The sequence below is a fragment of the Fukomys damarensis genome, unplaced genomic scaffold, assembly GCF_012274545.1.
Source record: "Fukomys damarensis isolate Sample0158 unplaced genomic scaffold, DMR_v1.0_HiC HiC_scaffold_39, whole genome shotgun sequence".
Classification (NCBI taxonomy): domain Eukaryota; kingdom Metazoa; phylum Chordata; class Mammalia; order Rodentia; family Bathyergidae; genus Fukomys; species Fukomys damarensis.
Genome location: NW_022900951.1, coordinates 15,426,565 through 15,443,837, shown reverse-complemented (window position 1 = coordinate 15,443,837; position 17,273 = coordinate 15,426,565). Strand labels below are relative to the sequence as shown.

The 17,273-nt window shown below is 36.4% G+C and overlaps 1 protein-coding gene across 1 annotated transcript in view; it reads left to right on the top strand.

Annotated features, from left to right (window-relative positions):
• The window catches only part of Map3k15 (mitogen-activated protein kinase kinase kinase 15), a gene marked incomplete at its 5' end in the record, with an annotated part of 113,598 nt that overhangs the window by 10,036 nt on the left and 86,289 nt on the right, over positions 1–17,273 (top strand). The window contains one exon of the mRNA XM_010643687.1: positions 1,834–1,857. Coding sequence (XP_010641989.1) covers positions 1,834–1,857 — 24 coding nt within the window. The remainder of the gene's footprint in view (positions 1–1,833; positions 1,858–17,273) is intronic.

Genomic DNA, 17,273 nt, shown 5'->3' with positions numbered 1-17,273 from the left:
TTTTTTTTTTTTTTTTTTTTTGGTACCAGGCTCGAACTTCAGGTCCTTGTGCTCGCAAGGCAGGCGGCGGAACCGCTGAGCTAAATCCCCAGCCCTATAATATAGCACTTTAAAATGCTTATATTTGTAAAACGTAAATATTTAACATGAGTTATTCAAAAATTCAGCTAATATTAATATTGTTGACTATCTTAGGAAATCCTGGTCTACGTGAAACTATTTTAGGAATAGTCAGTTTGTTTACAGCAGTGCTTTTCAACCTTGACTGCACTTTAGAATCGCCTAGAGAGCTAGGGCACACCCAGATCAGTTATGTCCTGATCTCTGGGGGTTGGGCCCAAGCTAAGCTCCCAAATGTACAGCTGGGGATAAGGACCAGTGGTTTACAGAGTTAAATTTCACAGGCATTTCTAAATGTTCAACACCCTCACTAGTAAAAATTGTCAGTTATATAGTAGTACAATTTTATGTCAGTGTTGGACCCTCTTGTTTGTGTTTCTTAAGATTTAATATTAACCAGATTTCTCTGGATTCTGTTGAGATTATTTCCTGAGGAAAATACCACCTGCTTCAGATGTGTGATCTGTGTGTTACACCTCAGTAGAGTTTACATAGATATCTACCGTGTATTTTAATAAGTAATTCATATGACAATGAAAAAGGAACTTTTTAGTCTACTTTAAATTATAAAATATATTTTATAAATTATAAAATAGTTTAGATATTGACATGATATTCATTGAGGAAGTTATGCTTTGAAATACTTAGAATTTAGAAAATATGAAACTATAGATTATTTTTTATGAGAAACATGAAATTAGAATTTTTCTCCCAGTATAACACATTTATTTTCTCTCTGTGGCTTAGCAAAGCCACTGAAAATTCCTATATCTATGTAAATTTTATTTTGAATGATATAGACAAATATTTCCTAAAATGGAAATGAGTAGTCATTTATATCTAACACCAGATTAATCAGTCTGAATTTGTTATGAGGAAATAAACATCCCTCAATATATCAAACACATTTTACAGGGCAGCTATTTAATTGTTCTTTTTTGCAGAAATGTTGATTTTTCAGTATATAGATAGCATAGTGAAAGGCTGCAAAACCATTATGCTAAGTTAACGACAAAATTGTTTTCATTGAAGCCAAGCGTAGTGGCAAATGCCTGTAATCCCAGCACTTGGGAGGCTGAGGCAGGAAGATTGTCTGGAGTTTGGAGCTGGCTCAGGCTACATAATGAGTTCAAGCCCAGCCTAAACTACAGAGCAAGACTCTGTCTCAAACAACAACAGCAGCTACAACAAAATTGTTGTCGTTGAATTGAACATGCCTAGAAAGTTCTAATGGGGTGACAGCAATACTTTGGCAACATCTCCTGTAAGAAGGTGACTCTGTGACCTATAGCCTTTGCACTGATCAAATCAAGAATGCTTCTAAATTCCTGGATAACACAGTGCTTCCCAGGCATGTTCTTGTCGCTGACATTTTTCTCTTGGAAGTTGAGATGCAGAGCACTCAGTGCCCTGAAGTTGAATCTCAAATTATCTTTTGGGCCAAAGGCATTGCCACTGCAATGGCAAAATCCTTATAAGCAAAAATGCCCCCCCCCAATTGTTCAAAGCTAATCAGTCATGATCAGTTTGCCTTGGAATATGAATTTTACAATTCTTGGAAGTTCATCTATTTGAAGCTTTTTGGTGAGGAGGGTTCCAAGGATCACTTCTTGCTCAAAGGTGGGTGCTAATTTATTGGAAGGGAGTGTTGGCTAATGCTTTTGGAAATTAACTGTTTAAAAATCTATAATCATCTTTTCATTTTCTTTTCAGGATATGGTAACTCAAAAAAACACAGTAAGTATTACATTTTCAAGTTTTTAACCTCATAAATGTAAATTAGTGAAATGCTTGTCTGAAAATCACACAGGCAGCAAGCAAGGTGATTTCTAATTCTGCCTTTTGGTTGTGCTTTTTGAGAATGACAGCTAGAAACTCCCTCCCAATTCCTCCACCTACTAGCTCACACAGACCCCCGTTGGCCTTTGAGAGAGTGGGGCAGAAGGCAAAGGAAGGAAAATTATTTTCTTCATCATTCACTGGGGCATTGAGCTTGGAACCATTTAGCGCTCTCCGGAGCTGGGTTTATATTCCCATGGACCACCAAGAGTCTTTGATAAAGCTAATACTTTCCATACTTAGCCACCAAAGTTTTCCTGGTAATGGAGGAACATGAACTGGTACCTCTTGTACAAGCCTAAAGTTCCTTTCTACAAGCTGAAAAGAAATGGGATGGAATTCCTCATTTTATTACTTATGTACTGAAATATATTTATTTGGCTTAAAAACTGCATAATTTTAATCACCATATTGGTTTTGATAATACAGTGAAATTATCACCTCAAAATATTTAAATGAATCATGTCCCCCAAAATTGTGCCAAAATTATCCTGTACCTTTGCACTCCAAACTCCTCCTTCCTCCAAGGTTTGTGGCAGTGATGGTGAACCCTTTAGAGATGAGTGTCCAAACTGCAACCGCAAACCCACTTATTTATTGCAAAGTGGCAATAAACCTGAATACTGAGGTTTTATTTTAGGAAAAACAACTCATATGTTAACATCTGTCTTCATCGATAAACAACATGCATGCCATAGGTTTGCTACCAATGACCTATGGCATTGTGGTTTGAGAAACTGCCACCTAGACTAGAACAAGTCCTTGCTTCCTATCTTTTAGGCCTCAGCTTCCTTCCCACTTGCCCTTCTAAAAGGGCCTTTTCCTGTCCCTGTTGAAATTCCTATAGGGATAGAGGTAGAAGGGGCCAGAAGTGAAACTCTCCCCAGAGAACGCTCTCCAGAGGAGCAGGAGCTTTGTGTAACTTTACCCCTTCACAGAACGTCCCACCCTACAGCTGCAAGGCCCAGACTTTCCCAGTACCCGACCTGAGATGTAAGCCTTGGCCTTCTTCCCCTACAAGAGGATGAACTTCTAGAAACAAAGTAAATAGTGTAATTCTTGCAGTTACCACTGGAGCATGGATTTACAAAATAGTTTGAAAAATAAGCATGAGGATTCTTTTAAATTCCTCTTGGAAAAGAATTGGAGCATCATTTGGCTTCATTTTATTCTATTGATGTGCTAACATTCACTTATGGAGGATGCTTTCCTGTTCTTTGTATATCTTCATTTTTTTTACATTACTTTTTTCATGGAAAAATAGGGGAACAGGGCTGGGGATTTAGCTCAGTGGTGCCGCTGCCTGCCTTGCAAGCACAAGGTCCTGAGTTCGATCCCTGGTACCAAAAATATTTTTTAAAAAAAGAAAGAAGGAAAAATAGGTAACAATTGAAGTAACTTAGGCCTGAGGCCTGGGAAATACACTTGTAGTTGCATTTTTGTGTCTTAGTCACATTAGGCAGTTGATCCACCCTGTCTGGGTCACATCAGTAAAATGAGAAATATTGAACCCTGTTTTTTTGTTTGTGAATACCTTCCAGCATTCAACATTTGTGGTTCCATATTTATAGTACAAATGAGAGGTTGTAACTTGGATATAATGCAAGGGTTGTGTATAAAACAGTTGTTCCTTGAAATAGCAAGAGATACATTAAGGCAAGAAGCAAAAAAAAAAAATTTGTTTTCCTTTTTCCACTCCTGACTATTGGGTGCATCTGCAATTAGAAACATATATCCTTAGTGTTAAAATTAATGCTAAGTAGTTTAATGAATTCTGTTATAATTCCATATGTCTTCTATTATACATTTTCCTCCTAAACACTCAGTAATTCCTATATCATTCATAGTAATTCTAAGCATACCTTGGCACCATTTTTTGTAAGTGTTTTGTTTGTTAGCAGTGAATTTATTCTACAGGATTTGGCAACTGATGTTTCCGTTAGTTAACATCACATTAGAATTCAGTGCCCAGTATTGGTTACCCTGCTTGGCAAAGTGTGAAATATTAGAGCATCCAGAAGAATTGTAAAAAGGACCTGAATTGACTTGGGGAATAGAATAAAACACCAAAGAGGAAAGGCTAAAGGGAAATAGACATTAGGAGGTGCCACTAATGGTTATGCTCAAGTGTTACTCTCTAAAGTGAGGAGACTGGTATTGCTTCCACTCCAAATGGGATGGAAGTAGGGCAAACAGGAGAACAGTTTGGATCGACAGAATGGACAGCTTGCAGCTAATGGTGATTAAACATTAAAACAATACCAAAGTAAATTAGAGTAAGGAGGAGAGTTTGCTTAGTGGGCCTTTGGGGTAATATTGGAATAGGAAGCCTGAATTTTAAGACTCCAAAGGTTCTGAGAGAGGATCAGGTGGAATTGTGGGTTTGTGGCCATTTTTGAAAGATTAAACACACACACGCACAATGTCATAACTAGTGAATTCTAAAGTCCTCTAAATCAGGTGCAGATTAAATACAACATCTTGAACGTGTAGGCAGAAGTTTGAAGTGATTTGAGAATATATGAAAATCAAAATGCTTCGAAATATGCTTTGAGAAACAGTTTGCTGGTTCTAGAATTGTACCTGATGTATTGAATTCATTCAACAGAGGGGTGAGCATGTTTGCCTTCATTTCTAGGAACATTTTCTTGGCAGAGATATAAAGGACAGAAAGTCTCTGGGCTTGAGGATAGACCGTGTGTAGCCATTCTGGGCTCCTTTGGTTTTTGGAATGAAGGCATCACCTTTAGTGCTCACGTTTTTTTCACATGACACTCATTTCTCATGTTTCAAGTTTTGTTTTTTAGAACACTTTGCTTAGGAGCTTATGCATCATAAAATTGACCCATTTTAAGCTCCACACAATTATTATGCTCCAGTTTTGGAGCATTTCCTGCATCCCCCAATATGCCCATTTGCAGACAGTCCCTGTTCCTATCCCCAGCAGCAAGCAACTACTAATCTTTTACATCTTATAGGTTTGCCTTTTCAGAGCTTTCAACACGAATGGAGTCATGCAGTATGTGGTATTTTGCATCTGACGTTTCATTTAGCAGGATGGCTTTGAAGTTCATCCATGATGTAAGATGTATCAGTAGTTTGATCCTTGTAATTGTTAAATGACATACTGCTGTATAGATATTCCACATTTTATTTATCCATTCTTCAGTGATTGACATTTGAGTTGTTTCCACTTTGGGGCTACTATGAAGAATACTGGTATGAACATTTAAGCACAAGTTTTCACATAGATGAGTTTTCATTCTTCTTGACTAGATGTCTGGGAATAGAATTGCTGGATCATATGTTAAGTATATGTTTAATTTCTTAAGAAACTGTCAAAATGATTCCAAAGTGGCTGTACTATTTTATATTTCCACAAACATTGGAGGGTCCAATTACTTCACATTCTCACCGGTGCTTGGTATTTTTATTATAGCTGTCTTAGTTACTTTTCTCATTGTTGAGGCAAATACCTGGCACCCAAAGTTAAAGGAAGAAGTCTTTTGTGGCTCACAGTTTGTAGAGGTTTCAGTCCATAATCGGCTGGTTCCAAGCCAAGGTGGCATGGCAGAGGAGCATCACAGAGGAGAGCAGTTCATTGCAAAGCAGGGGAGGCAGAAGGCAGCCAGCAGTGAAGTAGCAAGCAGCAAGTGACAACAGCAGTCTTCTTTCTGTCCCTTATATTCTACCTTATCCAGGCTGCCTGCCCTTAGGGTGGGAGATCCTTAATCCTAGCATCGCAACATGAATCAATTATAGCATCACACCATTAATCCCATCATCACATACCCTAGATTCAGCCACCTCTGAAAAGCCCCACCTATGACCATATGAGGCTTTGGGGGAACATCTAGATACAAGGCACAATAGTCATTCTACTGAGTGAAGTGATATCTCATTGTGGATTTAATTTGCTTCTTCCTAGTGATACTCAGCATTTTTTTGTTATTAACCATTTATAGTCTTTGGTGAAATGTCTAATAAAATCTTTCCCCCAGTTTTAATTGGGTTGTTTACTAATTATGGAATTGTAAGAGTTCTTTATTCTGGAAGCAACGCCCTTATCAGTGGCTTTGTAAGTTATTTCTTTTAAGGTAATATTTCTAAGGTAGTTTCTAAGAACTCAGCCCAACTCAATGTCAGGAAATATTACTACTATGTTTTTAAAAAATGTTTTATAGTTTTAGCTCTTATATGTAGGTATCTGATCCATGCTGAGTTAATTTTTATATATGGTGTGAGGTAGGTTGTTAAGTTCATTCTTTTTTCATGTGAATATCCAGTTGTCCTAGCACCTTTTTTTCTGGGAAGACTTTATTTTCCTCCATTAAATTACCTTGGGACTCTTGTTGAAATTAATTGAGCATAGATGAAAAGGTTTATTTCTGGACTTTCAGTTGTAATTCATTGATCTATATGTCTATCCTTATGTAAGTGCTGTGTTTTGATTATTATAGTGCTGTAATAGTTTTTGGAATTAGGTTGTCTGAGTTATTCGACTTTGTTATTTTTCAACATTGTTTTAACCAATTCTAGCTCCATATGAATTTTTTTGTGAGAAAAAATTGAAATTTTAAGTAATATGTTTAATTAGCTCCATGTGAGTTTGAGGATTGGCTTTCCCATTTCTGCAAAAGAGACTGTTGACAGAGTTTGCATTGTATCTGTAGATTGCTTATTTACATCTTAACCATATTAAGCCTTCCAGTCCACAAACATGGGCTATTTAGGCCTCCCTTAATTTCTATCAATAATATTTTGTAGTTTCTAGTATACAAGTCTTTCACTTCCTTGAATTTAAACTTACTGTTAGGTATTTTATTCTTTTAGGTGATCTTGTAAATGAAACTGTTTTCTTAATTTTATTTTCAGGGTTAAGTTTTTAAAATCTGTCTTGCATGCCACCTGCCTTGCAAGCACAAGGACCTCCTGAGTTCGATCTCCGGTACAAAAAAAACAAAAACAAAAACAAAAAACTGTCTTGTAAAGATCGTTTTACCATTTATCACATTTTAGTTCATAATTCTATATTTGATTTTAAAAAATTCGATTTTTGGTCAGAGTTTTCCTATTGTTTTAGTTTTCTTGTTGCTGAAACAAAATACCCAACACTCAAAGAAGGAAAGGTTTATTTGACTCACTGTTTGTAGGCAGGGTGGCATGGCAGAGGGGCGTTGTAGAGGAATAGTCCATGGCAAAGGAGGGCAAGCAGAAGGCAGCCAGGAGTGAAGTAGCAAGCAGCAAGTGGCCATTAGCGCCCCTCTTTCTGTCCCTGTTATATTCAATCCAGACTAACTGCCCTGGGGGTGGGAGCACTCACACCCAGAATGGGGCATCCTTTATCCTGGCATTGCAACGTGAATCAATCCTAGCATCACATCCTTAATCCCAGTATCACACATTGTAGATCCATCCATCTCCCAAAACCCACCTATGACTGCAAGAGGCTTTTGGGGGGACATCTAGATATGACATAGCACCTATATTTTTTTGTTCAATTTTTGTTTTTTATTAGTGTATGTTTGCAGTACATAATGATCACATTCCTTGTGGGGAGTTGAACATGTACATAATACATCTTGGTTATTTGTTCATCAGCTCTTCTCCCTCCCTTAATCTCTTGGTCCCCTCCTGTATTATTTTGATCCACTTTAATTCTTGTGCTATTTTCTCCTGGTGTAGAGATAACAAAGATAACTTAATTTTGGCATTTTATCAATTCAGAAAACACATTTATATGGTGACAGAACAAAGTTGTACCTTAATGAAAATGCAGCCAGCTCTGAGGCTATTTTATCTATTAAAATTTAGAACTTCTTGGTGACTTATCATTAGTGTACATGGCCCATAGATAGTTTGTAAATTCTTTTGTTTTAATTTTTTTTTTTGAAGAATAACCAGACCTTCAAACTTATGGCATATTTCATGGGTTGGTTTGCCCTGAAAGTTGTCTGAATCTGAGTTTAGATTCTAGGAAGTTTATTTAGGAGTGCCTTTGGGGTTGACATTGTACAAGGGGAAGGGCTGAAAGACTGGGCAGAAGGAAAAGCAGAGCTGCCATGCAGGCTCGTTGACAGCTTTAGCTGTACTGATGGGGAGGTGCAGAACTAGAATGGCCTTTCTGAGTTGTCCTGAGTTGAGATGTGATGGCCAGGATTTTTTTTTTTTTTTTTTTTTCTACTGGGGATCAAACACTGAGCTAAATCCCCGGCCCAGCCAGGATTTTATATGCCTCCATCCATCCATCACTGGAAGGAGTGTAATCTTGGGTGAGTGGCTTTCTGCAACTGAGGCAGTACCAAAGAGAACTGACAGTAGGGAGTGATAACTAATGAACTCCTGGCAGCTGGGGAAACACATTCTTCCTTGAAAGGAGGCCTGGGTAGTACACCTGTGTCCTCCACATTGTAATTGTTTTATTTGAGGAAGACAAAAGTCATATATGCCCCAAGACTAATAAATACTTCTCGAATGCTAATTGATACAGAATTTTTTTCTATTGAGATGTCATTACCTGAAAGCTGTACATAACCTTGCTAGAGAGGACACATGGAGACATGTACCTTCCCTGTCCTCCAGGAGAATTACTAGGAGAAAATGAACCGTTCCACCCAAGTCTTGTAAAGAATTGGTAAAAAGACATCATACCTTATTTTCATTTGTCATGTTCTAAATCCATTTACAGTTGTTTTTTAAAAAGCAGAGTTAAAATTTCAAGCTAGGATCACATTATTAAAAAAAAAAAAACTTATTAAAGCCGTTATTAAAAACTACTCTGGTTCTTGACCTCTGGACTAGGTGATTTTTTTTTTCCTGGAAAGTCAGTGAGATTTAAGTGAAACTCATTGTTCCTATTAAAATGGTTATCTTTCTAATCTCATTAAGTTGGAAATTGTTTGAGAAACAGATACTGGCTTCAATATTCAGTATTGTCTTCAATACTGGAAGTCTTCCACCTTGTAATGAGCATGGTGAGGTCTTGAGTTCAAAGATCACAGAATTTCTCTTGATCTTTCCCTCTTGCCTTTCTTAAACACTCATAAGGTTTGCTATGGATTTATTAAACATGATGCAGAGTGATTAGGGACACATTGGTAAACAGTTAAATTTCCTTTACTTTTCATGTCCTTAGGGTTTTTGAAGTTCAGAATAAAAATTTCTACCACTTTCATTATCAATTTCTTTCAAGCAAGAAGGTTACATTCCATAGTAGATGGAGAGAGGAAAATTCATTTTACACACAGAACATGTAAAAATTTCTGCCATTTTTTATTTGATTTGTATGTCTGTTCTCTGTCATTCCTACCTCATCTCAAATTCCCTATTAAAGACTTTTGTCTTTTTCCCCTACATGCTTGTAATCTTGTTCCTGTTTTTTTTTCTTAAATTGGAGTAATCTGGAGGCCAAAGCATATTTGTTTCTGTATACATCTTGAATATCACAGAGATAAGATCAGAACCATATGATGCAATCTTATACTCTGCCTGCCAACTAAATAAGTATTTGGAATTCAGGACTGTCATCTATCTTTGAGACATAATTCACATACCATAAAATTCACTGCTCTCCCATCTATTTGTATAGATTTATCTACTTAAGGATATTTCTGAATAAAGCTGAAGTGACAGTGACAAAAATCATGGGAAAAAAGAAGGGTCTGAGATTTGTCTGGCTCTCTAGGCATCTGTGAGTCTGTAGCTTAATGTTCCTGGCTCTCAGTTTCTGCCTCTGTAAAATGAGACAATCAGTGAGCTCACTTCTGAGATCTGTGCCAGTGCTGAAATAACTTTGTGACTTTGTGATAACCATTTAGTTGTTTGAACAAAGTAGGTCAACTACAGTAGCTCAGTTGGCATTACATGGCAGGTTTCCAGCAGGGATATCTTTATTTACTTTGTACTGGCACAATAGCCTCAATATCCTGTTGAAATTGTTTTAAAGATTTTGTATATTCATATCTCCTATGACCAGATAAATATGTAAAAGTAACAATATGGAGTGCTTTTTTGCACTGATCTTAAAAACCTGCATTTTCCTGGATACGTATTGTGCTGATTTTTAAATTTTTCTAGTAATTGGCTAGAGACATATTTATTAAGTTTAAACAATGTCATCATTTTTAAGGGTGTATCAACTTGGATTTTCTTCCTTAAAAATTGACTTTATGCTCATATGATCACATTAAATAACTTTTCAAAAATGTGTTGCCCGTGTTTATTCCTTAGCTCACTAAATTTGCTTGGGAACATTCTTCTGAGTTTTTTTAGTTTGGGTTTTACTAAGGATTTGTGGCCCATTTGTATAACCAGATAGAAGCTCCACAGTACAACATTCTGCTAGCCATCAAGCTGTACATTCTTCTACAAGTGCTTGAGATGAGACAGAGTTTATATTTCATTACTAATAAGGTGTTTCTTATTCACCTAAATTTATATATAAATAAAAACACCTCACAGGTCTACTGAGAGGGTAATTAAATTGGCGTACCTTTAGGCTCTACTGATGGGTGTATAAATTGCTTCATCCTTTTTGATAACTTGGCCACAGGAACCTTAAACTTTACTCACTTCGCTCCTGGGAAACTGTTTAGGAAAAAACTGCCATACAAAGATGCCATATGCAAAGATGTTCATTTTGGCGATAATTAAGGAAAATTACAAATAAAAATACAGCAGTAGGAGAAAGGTTGCATGTATATTTACTAGATCGTGTATCAGAAAGCTATTAAAAGTTACAGCAATTAAGACTATATTATTAAACTTTTGTAATGAGTCCTTATGAAAAACATCTGTTTAACCTAGTGATGATATAGAACTGCCTGTTCATGGTAGTGATATTTGTAGATACTAGTATTCCCAGAAAAATCCCAATTGTAGGGCTGGGGATTTGGCTCAGTGGTTCTGCTGCCTGCCTCGCAAGTGCAGGGTCCCGAGTTCAGTCCCTGGTACCAAAAATCAAAACAAAACAAATCCCAGTTGTAGATTGGGAACTAAAAACTTTATAGACAGATTATTTGTTTCCTACCCTAAACAGTGCCAGGGATCAGTGGCTTTTAGCTGCTGTCTGACCTTACTATATTAGAATCATTTGGGAAATATTTGGAGAGTTTTTAGAATAAGAGTTATTTGACTAGAATATGGCTAGAATGCCAGTAAACTAAACTGCCTTTATTATATTTGTTTAGATGAGTTGGATTCTTGAGAGGTTTCTATTTTTAAAGTAACAATTAAAAATAGTTCACTATTGAACATATGTTATACTAATCACTGCTTTTCTTCTTAATTTCTTGTCTCCTACCAACAAAAATGTGAATGTGTTCCATCACTGGAAGATGTTTGGGCCTATTCTTTGCAAGAACAAAAGTACTTGAATTCAAAAGCCTGTACTTTCCTTTGCAAGTTTATGAATTGCATTTTACAATGTAGTCATTAGTCCCAATTTCTGTCAAATTTTGTAAACTTATCTTCTGGAAGATTTTCTCAAAGGAAGTGTTTACCTTTTTCAAGACTCCAGATTCCTGCTGTCTTCTTCAGTACTATTGATTAAGCTCACTCAGCTAGTTTCAGAGTTCATGCATTTCCTTTCTTTCTCATCATTTTTCTATAACTCTAGCTAACTATTTGCTCCAAGAATCAGCTTTTCTAACTTCAGGGAAGACTTCATCAGCCTCTGCTACAATTGCTCTGCCCTCTTAAAGAAAAACCTGTCACAAGACAGATCATGTATTTGTCAAAAATCCAATTTTTCACACCTTGTTATTGAGGGTTTGAGAAGTAGTTTATACTTGTATGATTTACTTCAGAAGGGTAGCTTTACTAAAAGAATAATATAGACAAGATTTCAGCAGAAATGTTTGTTTTGGAAACAATTTTAAGATACAACAATTCTATACAAACAGATTAGATTGTTTTGCCTTTAATTCACTTACCATTTCACAGGTTCTGGATTATTTGGTTGTAATGTTTATATAAATACTTTTGTTATACTTACAGTCTGTAAAGAAACTAAGAACAAAAGAACTGGTAGGGGGGATTATGTGTGTGTTATGTTGGTCATTTCTGGTTCTTTTCATTTGTTCCTATGGACTTGGGTTACCATTTGGTGCCATTTCCTTATTCCAGTAAATCTTTGCTCCTACCTGTACAGTTTATTTTTGCTCTTATTATCAAATAGATTACATTTCTATAGGTTATAAACCCCAAAATATTATATACATCACTTTCTGTATTTACTTTTTAAATCAGGAGAAGAGAAAGGTAATTTGCAATCATACTTTTATAATTAGATAACTACCTTTATTGATGATCTTTGTTTTTATTGTATGGATTAAAATTACCTTTTCATGTCACTTTCAGCCTGAAGAACTTATTTTAGTATTTTTGTAAGATGGGTCTGCTAGTATAACATTATCTCAGTTTTGTTTATCTATAAATGACTTTTTTTTATTCTTTGTTTTAGAAAGAAGTTTTGGTGGGTATATGATTATTGGTTGATATTTTTCCAATGCTTTGAATATTTCATTCCATGGCCTTCATTATTTTTGATGAAAAGTGAGATGTTAATCTTATTGTTCCCTTGGACATGACATTTTATCTCTGTCTTTATCTTTTTATCTCGGTCTTTCAGAATATTGGCAGTGATATGTCTGAGTATAGACCTCTTTGTCTTTACCTTACTTTAGAGTCATTTAGCTTTTTGGATATATAGAGTTAATTTTTTGGGAGTCAAATTTGGGAAGTTTTCAGCAATTTTTTCTTTGAGCATTTTTCTACTCTTTTCTCTTTCTGGGACTCCTATTATATGTCACATATATGAGTGCATTTAATGTCCCACATTTCTTAAAGTCTTTATTTTTATTTTTACTGTTCTTTAGATTGCATAATTTATATTCATCTGTTTTCAAGATTGCAGCTCCTCTGTCACTCAAAAATCTTCTGTTGAGCTCCCTGAGAGAAGTTTTTATATTTGTATTTGTCATTTAAAGAATTTTCATTTTTCTAATTTCCTTTTATTGATATTCTCTGAGACACTGTCATGCCTTTCTTTAATTCTTTAAACATGGTTTCCTTTAGTTCTTTCTTTGAACTTTTTTTTGTGTATGTGTGATACTAGGGGTTGAACCCAAGTCCTTCACACTGAGCTACATTCCTAGACATTTTTTGAGACAGGGTCTCTCTCACTAAGTCACTAAGTTGCCTACAGCTAGGCTCAAACTTGTGATCCTCCTACCTCAGCCTCCCAGGTGCACCACCATGCTCAGCTAGAATATTTTTGTAATAGCTGGTTTTAAGTCTTTGTCTGCTAAGTTCAATACCTGGGTCCTTTCAGAAACAGTTACAGTTGCCTACTGTTTTTCCTGTATATCGATCTGTCTGTTGTATTTTTTTTTTGTATGCTTTGTATTTTTTGCTGAAAACATGACATTTTCGGTACTGTATTGTTTCTGCTCTGGATATTGGTCTCCCTCTCTCCTTACCTTTTGTCTTTGGGGCATGTTTTGTTTGTTTTATGATGTGGTTTACTAGTTCAGTGAACTGTGTATCTCTGCAGTGTATAGTCTCTGATGTTATTCCTTAATGGGCATTGGCTGTATGCAGTTACTCTTATCATCCCTATCCAGGGATGATGGTGGTTACAGTTGGACTCTCTTTGATGGTCTCTTTCCCTGATCACCTTGTTAAATTTTTGACTGCTTTTCCTGTCTTGGTAAACTATCAGTTATTAGTCTCTCTTGTTAGCTGACTGATCTACCTTTTTTGGGGGGTTACCAGGGATTGAACTCAGGACCTTGTACTTGTGAGGCAAGTGTGGTGCCACTGAGGTAAATCCCTGGCCCTGATCTACCACTTTTGATGATGCCCTGTGACATAAGTTTTTCTACAATCTGATACAATTATACTTGGCCCTCTTTGCAAGAATAGTCCTTAAATCTAGTCCTTGAGATTTCTTCTGACCTCTGGAAGGCTCCTTCAACCTGATTTTTTCTCTACCTCTCTCTGTAAAACTTAGAGATGATCTACCTTTTATTCATTGTTGTCACAAAGCTACCTCTAACTGCCTGCCACTAAAATCTCCATGGGTTTTCAATGCCCACAGGTTTGAACTTCCCTGCACTATTTTCCACATAAAATCAGTTGGCATACTCAGAGCTGCAGACCCGTTTCTTCTTACAGCCTGACTTCCACAGGCAGAGCTCTGCACCACTGCTCTGAGGGCTGGAAGTAGAGACAGTGGCTTCTCTTGGGGTGACACTCTGTTCTGTGAGTCCTCTTATGAATGTTCTTGATATAGAGTCTTTACCCTATGAATGAGATGGGGCAAGAGTTGGGCAACAGCCCAAAGTTGTTAGCCTTGTTAACAAAGGAGACCTTCTTTGTCTAAATGGGAGGGGGTGTGGCTAGGTAGAAAACAGGAGTCCTAGTTCTCTTGACACTTTCCTGGGCTAGAGATTTTACACCAGGCTGTGGAGATGGGGAATGTTGGTGGTATGGTCTGCACTAGGAGAATCGTCACCATGGACTGGGAATGAGGGAGCCTTATCATCTTTGCCACAGCCACTTGAACATCTATCACTAGGTGTTAGGCCTGGGAGAGGAACAGATTATACCTCAAATGTTATAGAATCTCATTATTCTTAGCAAGATTTAGTAAATTTTATTGAATACATTGTTTTTCCATTTGCCATATACACTTAAGACAATTTAAAGGGATTTTAACTGTTTTTTAAACTAGAATTTTCAACAGTTATAGTTATTTTTCTGGGCACAGGATTTTAAGAGCCCCTAACACCTCCAGTCCAGCTGTAAGTTTTTTTCATTCATTAATCTTATTGGTATATTCTAGTTATACAATATGCTGAAATTCATTATTGGGAATCTGTACCTTTACATAATACATCTTGGTTCTTATTTTTTCCTTATTCCTCTGCCCTCCCTTCAAACCCTCCACTCCTCCCTATTTACAAAGACTTTTTCCATTGTTTCCTTTGCTCATATTTATTTCATTCCCTTCTTTCTTCTCTTTCACATTATTATGCATTTTGATCCTTATTTACACTTTCAGTTTCTCACACCAGAAAAACTATTCAGTATTTACACATGTGTGTTGTGTTTATTTCACTTGAGTATGGCCTCAATGTGCAACTGTTTAGCTATAAATGTCTCTAATTTCTTATTTATGGCTGACTCTACTCCATTTTATTTTTTAAAAACGCATTTTCTTTATCCAGTCTCCAGTTGATGGGCAATTGGACTGTTTCCAAGTTTTAGCTATTACAGACTGTGCCACTATGAACATGGGTGTGCATATATCGCTGTGGTATGAGTTTTAATTCTTTTGGGAAGGTACCCAGCAGGGGAATAACTGGGTCAAATGGGACCTCTAATCCTAGTTCTTTGAGGTATCTCCATACTGATTTCCACAGTGGTTACACCAGTCTACACTCCCACCAACAGTGGAGAGAGGTTCTTTTTTTCCCCCACAGCCCTGCCGCCGCTTGTTATTGGTTGATGTCATGATAGCAGCCATTCTTTCTGGAGTGAGGTGGAATCTCAGCATTGTTTTCATTTGCATCTCTCGAACGACCAGTGATGTTGAACATTTTTTTCACATGTTTATTTGCTGTTTCCACTTGTTTGTCTGAGAAATGTCTATTCATTTCAGATACCCATTTTTGAATTGGGTTTACAAGTTTGGGGGGACTGTTTTTTTTTTTTTTAGTTCTTTACATATTCTGGATAGTAGACCTTTATCTGAGTAACAGCTGGGGAAAATTTTTCCCACATTGTGGGTTGTCTTTTCCCACTGTTGGTGGTTTCTTGTGCTGTACAGAAGTATAACAGAGCCCACTTACTGGTTTTTTTGTGCTAGTTCATGTGCAACTGAGGTTTTGTTCATGAACTCTTTTTCTACACCAATGTCTTAAAAAGTTCTACCTAACTTCTGGCTGGATAAGTATTTCTGTTTTATTTTTTTTTTCTTTTATTGAGTTTATTGGTACATTTTAGGTATACAGTACAGTTACATTCATCATTGAGATCTTGTACCTTTACATGACAGGTCTTGGTTCTCAATTTTTCCCCTTGTCCCTGCCCTCCCTTTACCCCCTCCTCTCCTCCCCATTTACAAACACTTTATTTCCATTTTTTCATTTTCTCATATTTTTCCCCTTATTACCTTTCCCCTACCCTTCCCACTTTCCCTACACCTTTAGCCCTTTTCTTCCCATTTCACTATGTCATTTATCTCATTAGGATCTTATGTACTATTAGAGTTTATTCACACCAGAGAAACTATTTGGTATTTACACATGTGTGACTTATTTATTTCACTTAGGAGTATATCCTTAATATGTATCCGTTTTCCTATGAATCAATCTAATTTCTCATTCTTTATGGCTGAGTAATATTCCATTTTACAGAAAAACCACATCTTCTAAGTGTTTCTCTTTTAATATTTAGATCTTTAATTCATTTTGATGTTAGTTTAGTGCATGGAGAGAGATAATAGGTCTAATTTTAATCTTTGGCAAGTTAAAAACAAATTTTTCCAGCAACATTTATTAAAGAGGCTTTCCTCTAGTGGGGTGTTTCCTCCAGTGAGACTCCTTTGTCAAAGATGAGGTGTGGCTGAGTGTGTCTGGAATTATTTCTGCATTTCTAATGGTTTCCATTGATCCTTGGGTTTGTTTCTTTGCCAGTACCATCCTGTTTTTATTGCAGTAGCTTTGTAGTATAGCTTCAAGTTGGAGATTGTGATACTCCCTACCTTGTCTTTGTTGCCTAGATTTGCTTTTGCTATTCTAGGTCTCGTTTTGTTCCAAATGCAGTTTTAGATTGTTTTCTCAAAGTCTGTGAAGTATGCTGTTGGGATTTAAATTAAGATTGCATTAATCTATATACCAGTTTTGGAAGTATGGCCACTTTTACTATATTGGTTCTTCCTACCCAGGAGCAAGGGATATCTTTCCATTTTCTGATAACCTTCTTCAGTCTCTTTTTTCAGTGTTGTAATTCTCAATGTATAGGTCTTTTACTTCCTTCATTAGATTGATTCCTAGATAATTTCATTTGTTTGGATGCTATTGTGAAAGGAGTTGTTTCTTCAGTTCCTCTTTCAGTGAGTCTGTTTTTCATGTATAAAAAACCTATTGATTTTTCTGTGTTGACCTTGTATTCAGCTACTTTACTGAATTTAGTTATTAAGTGTAGAAGACTTTTGGTGGAGTTCTTGGGGTCTTATATATAGCATATCATGTCATCTGCAAATAATGACAGTTTAACTTCTTTGTTTCCTATCTTTATCCCTTTCA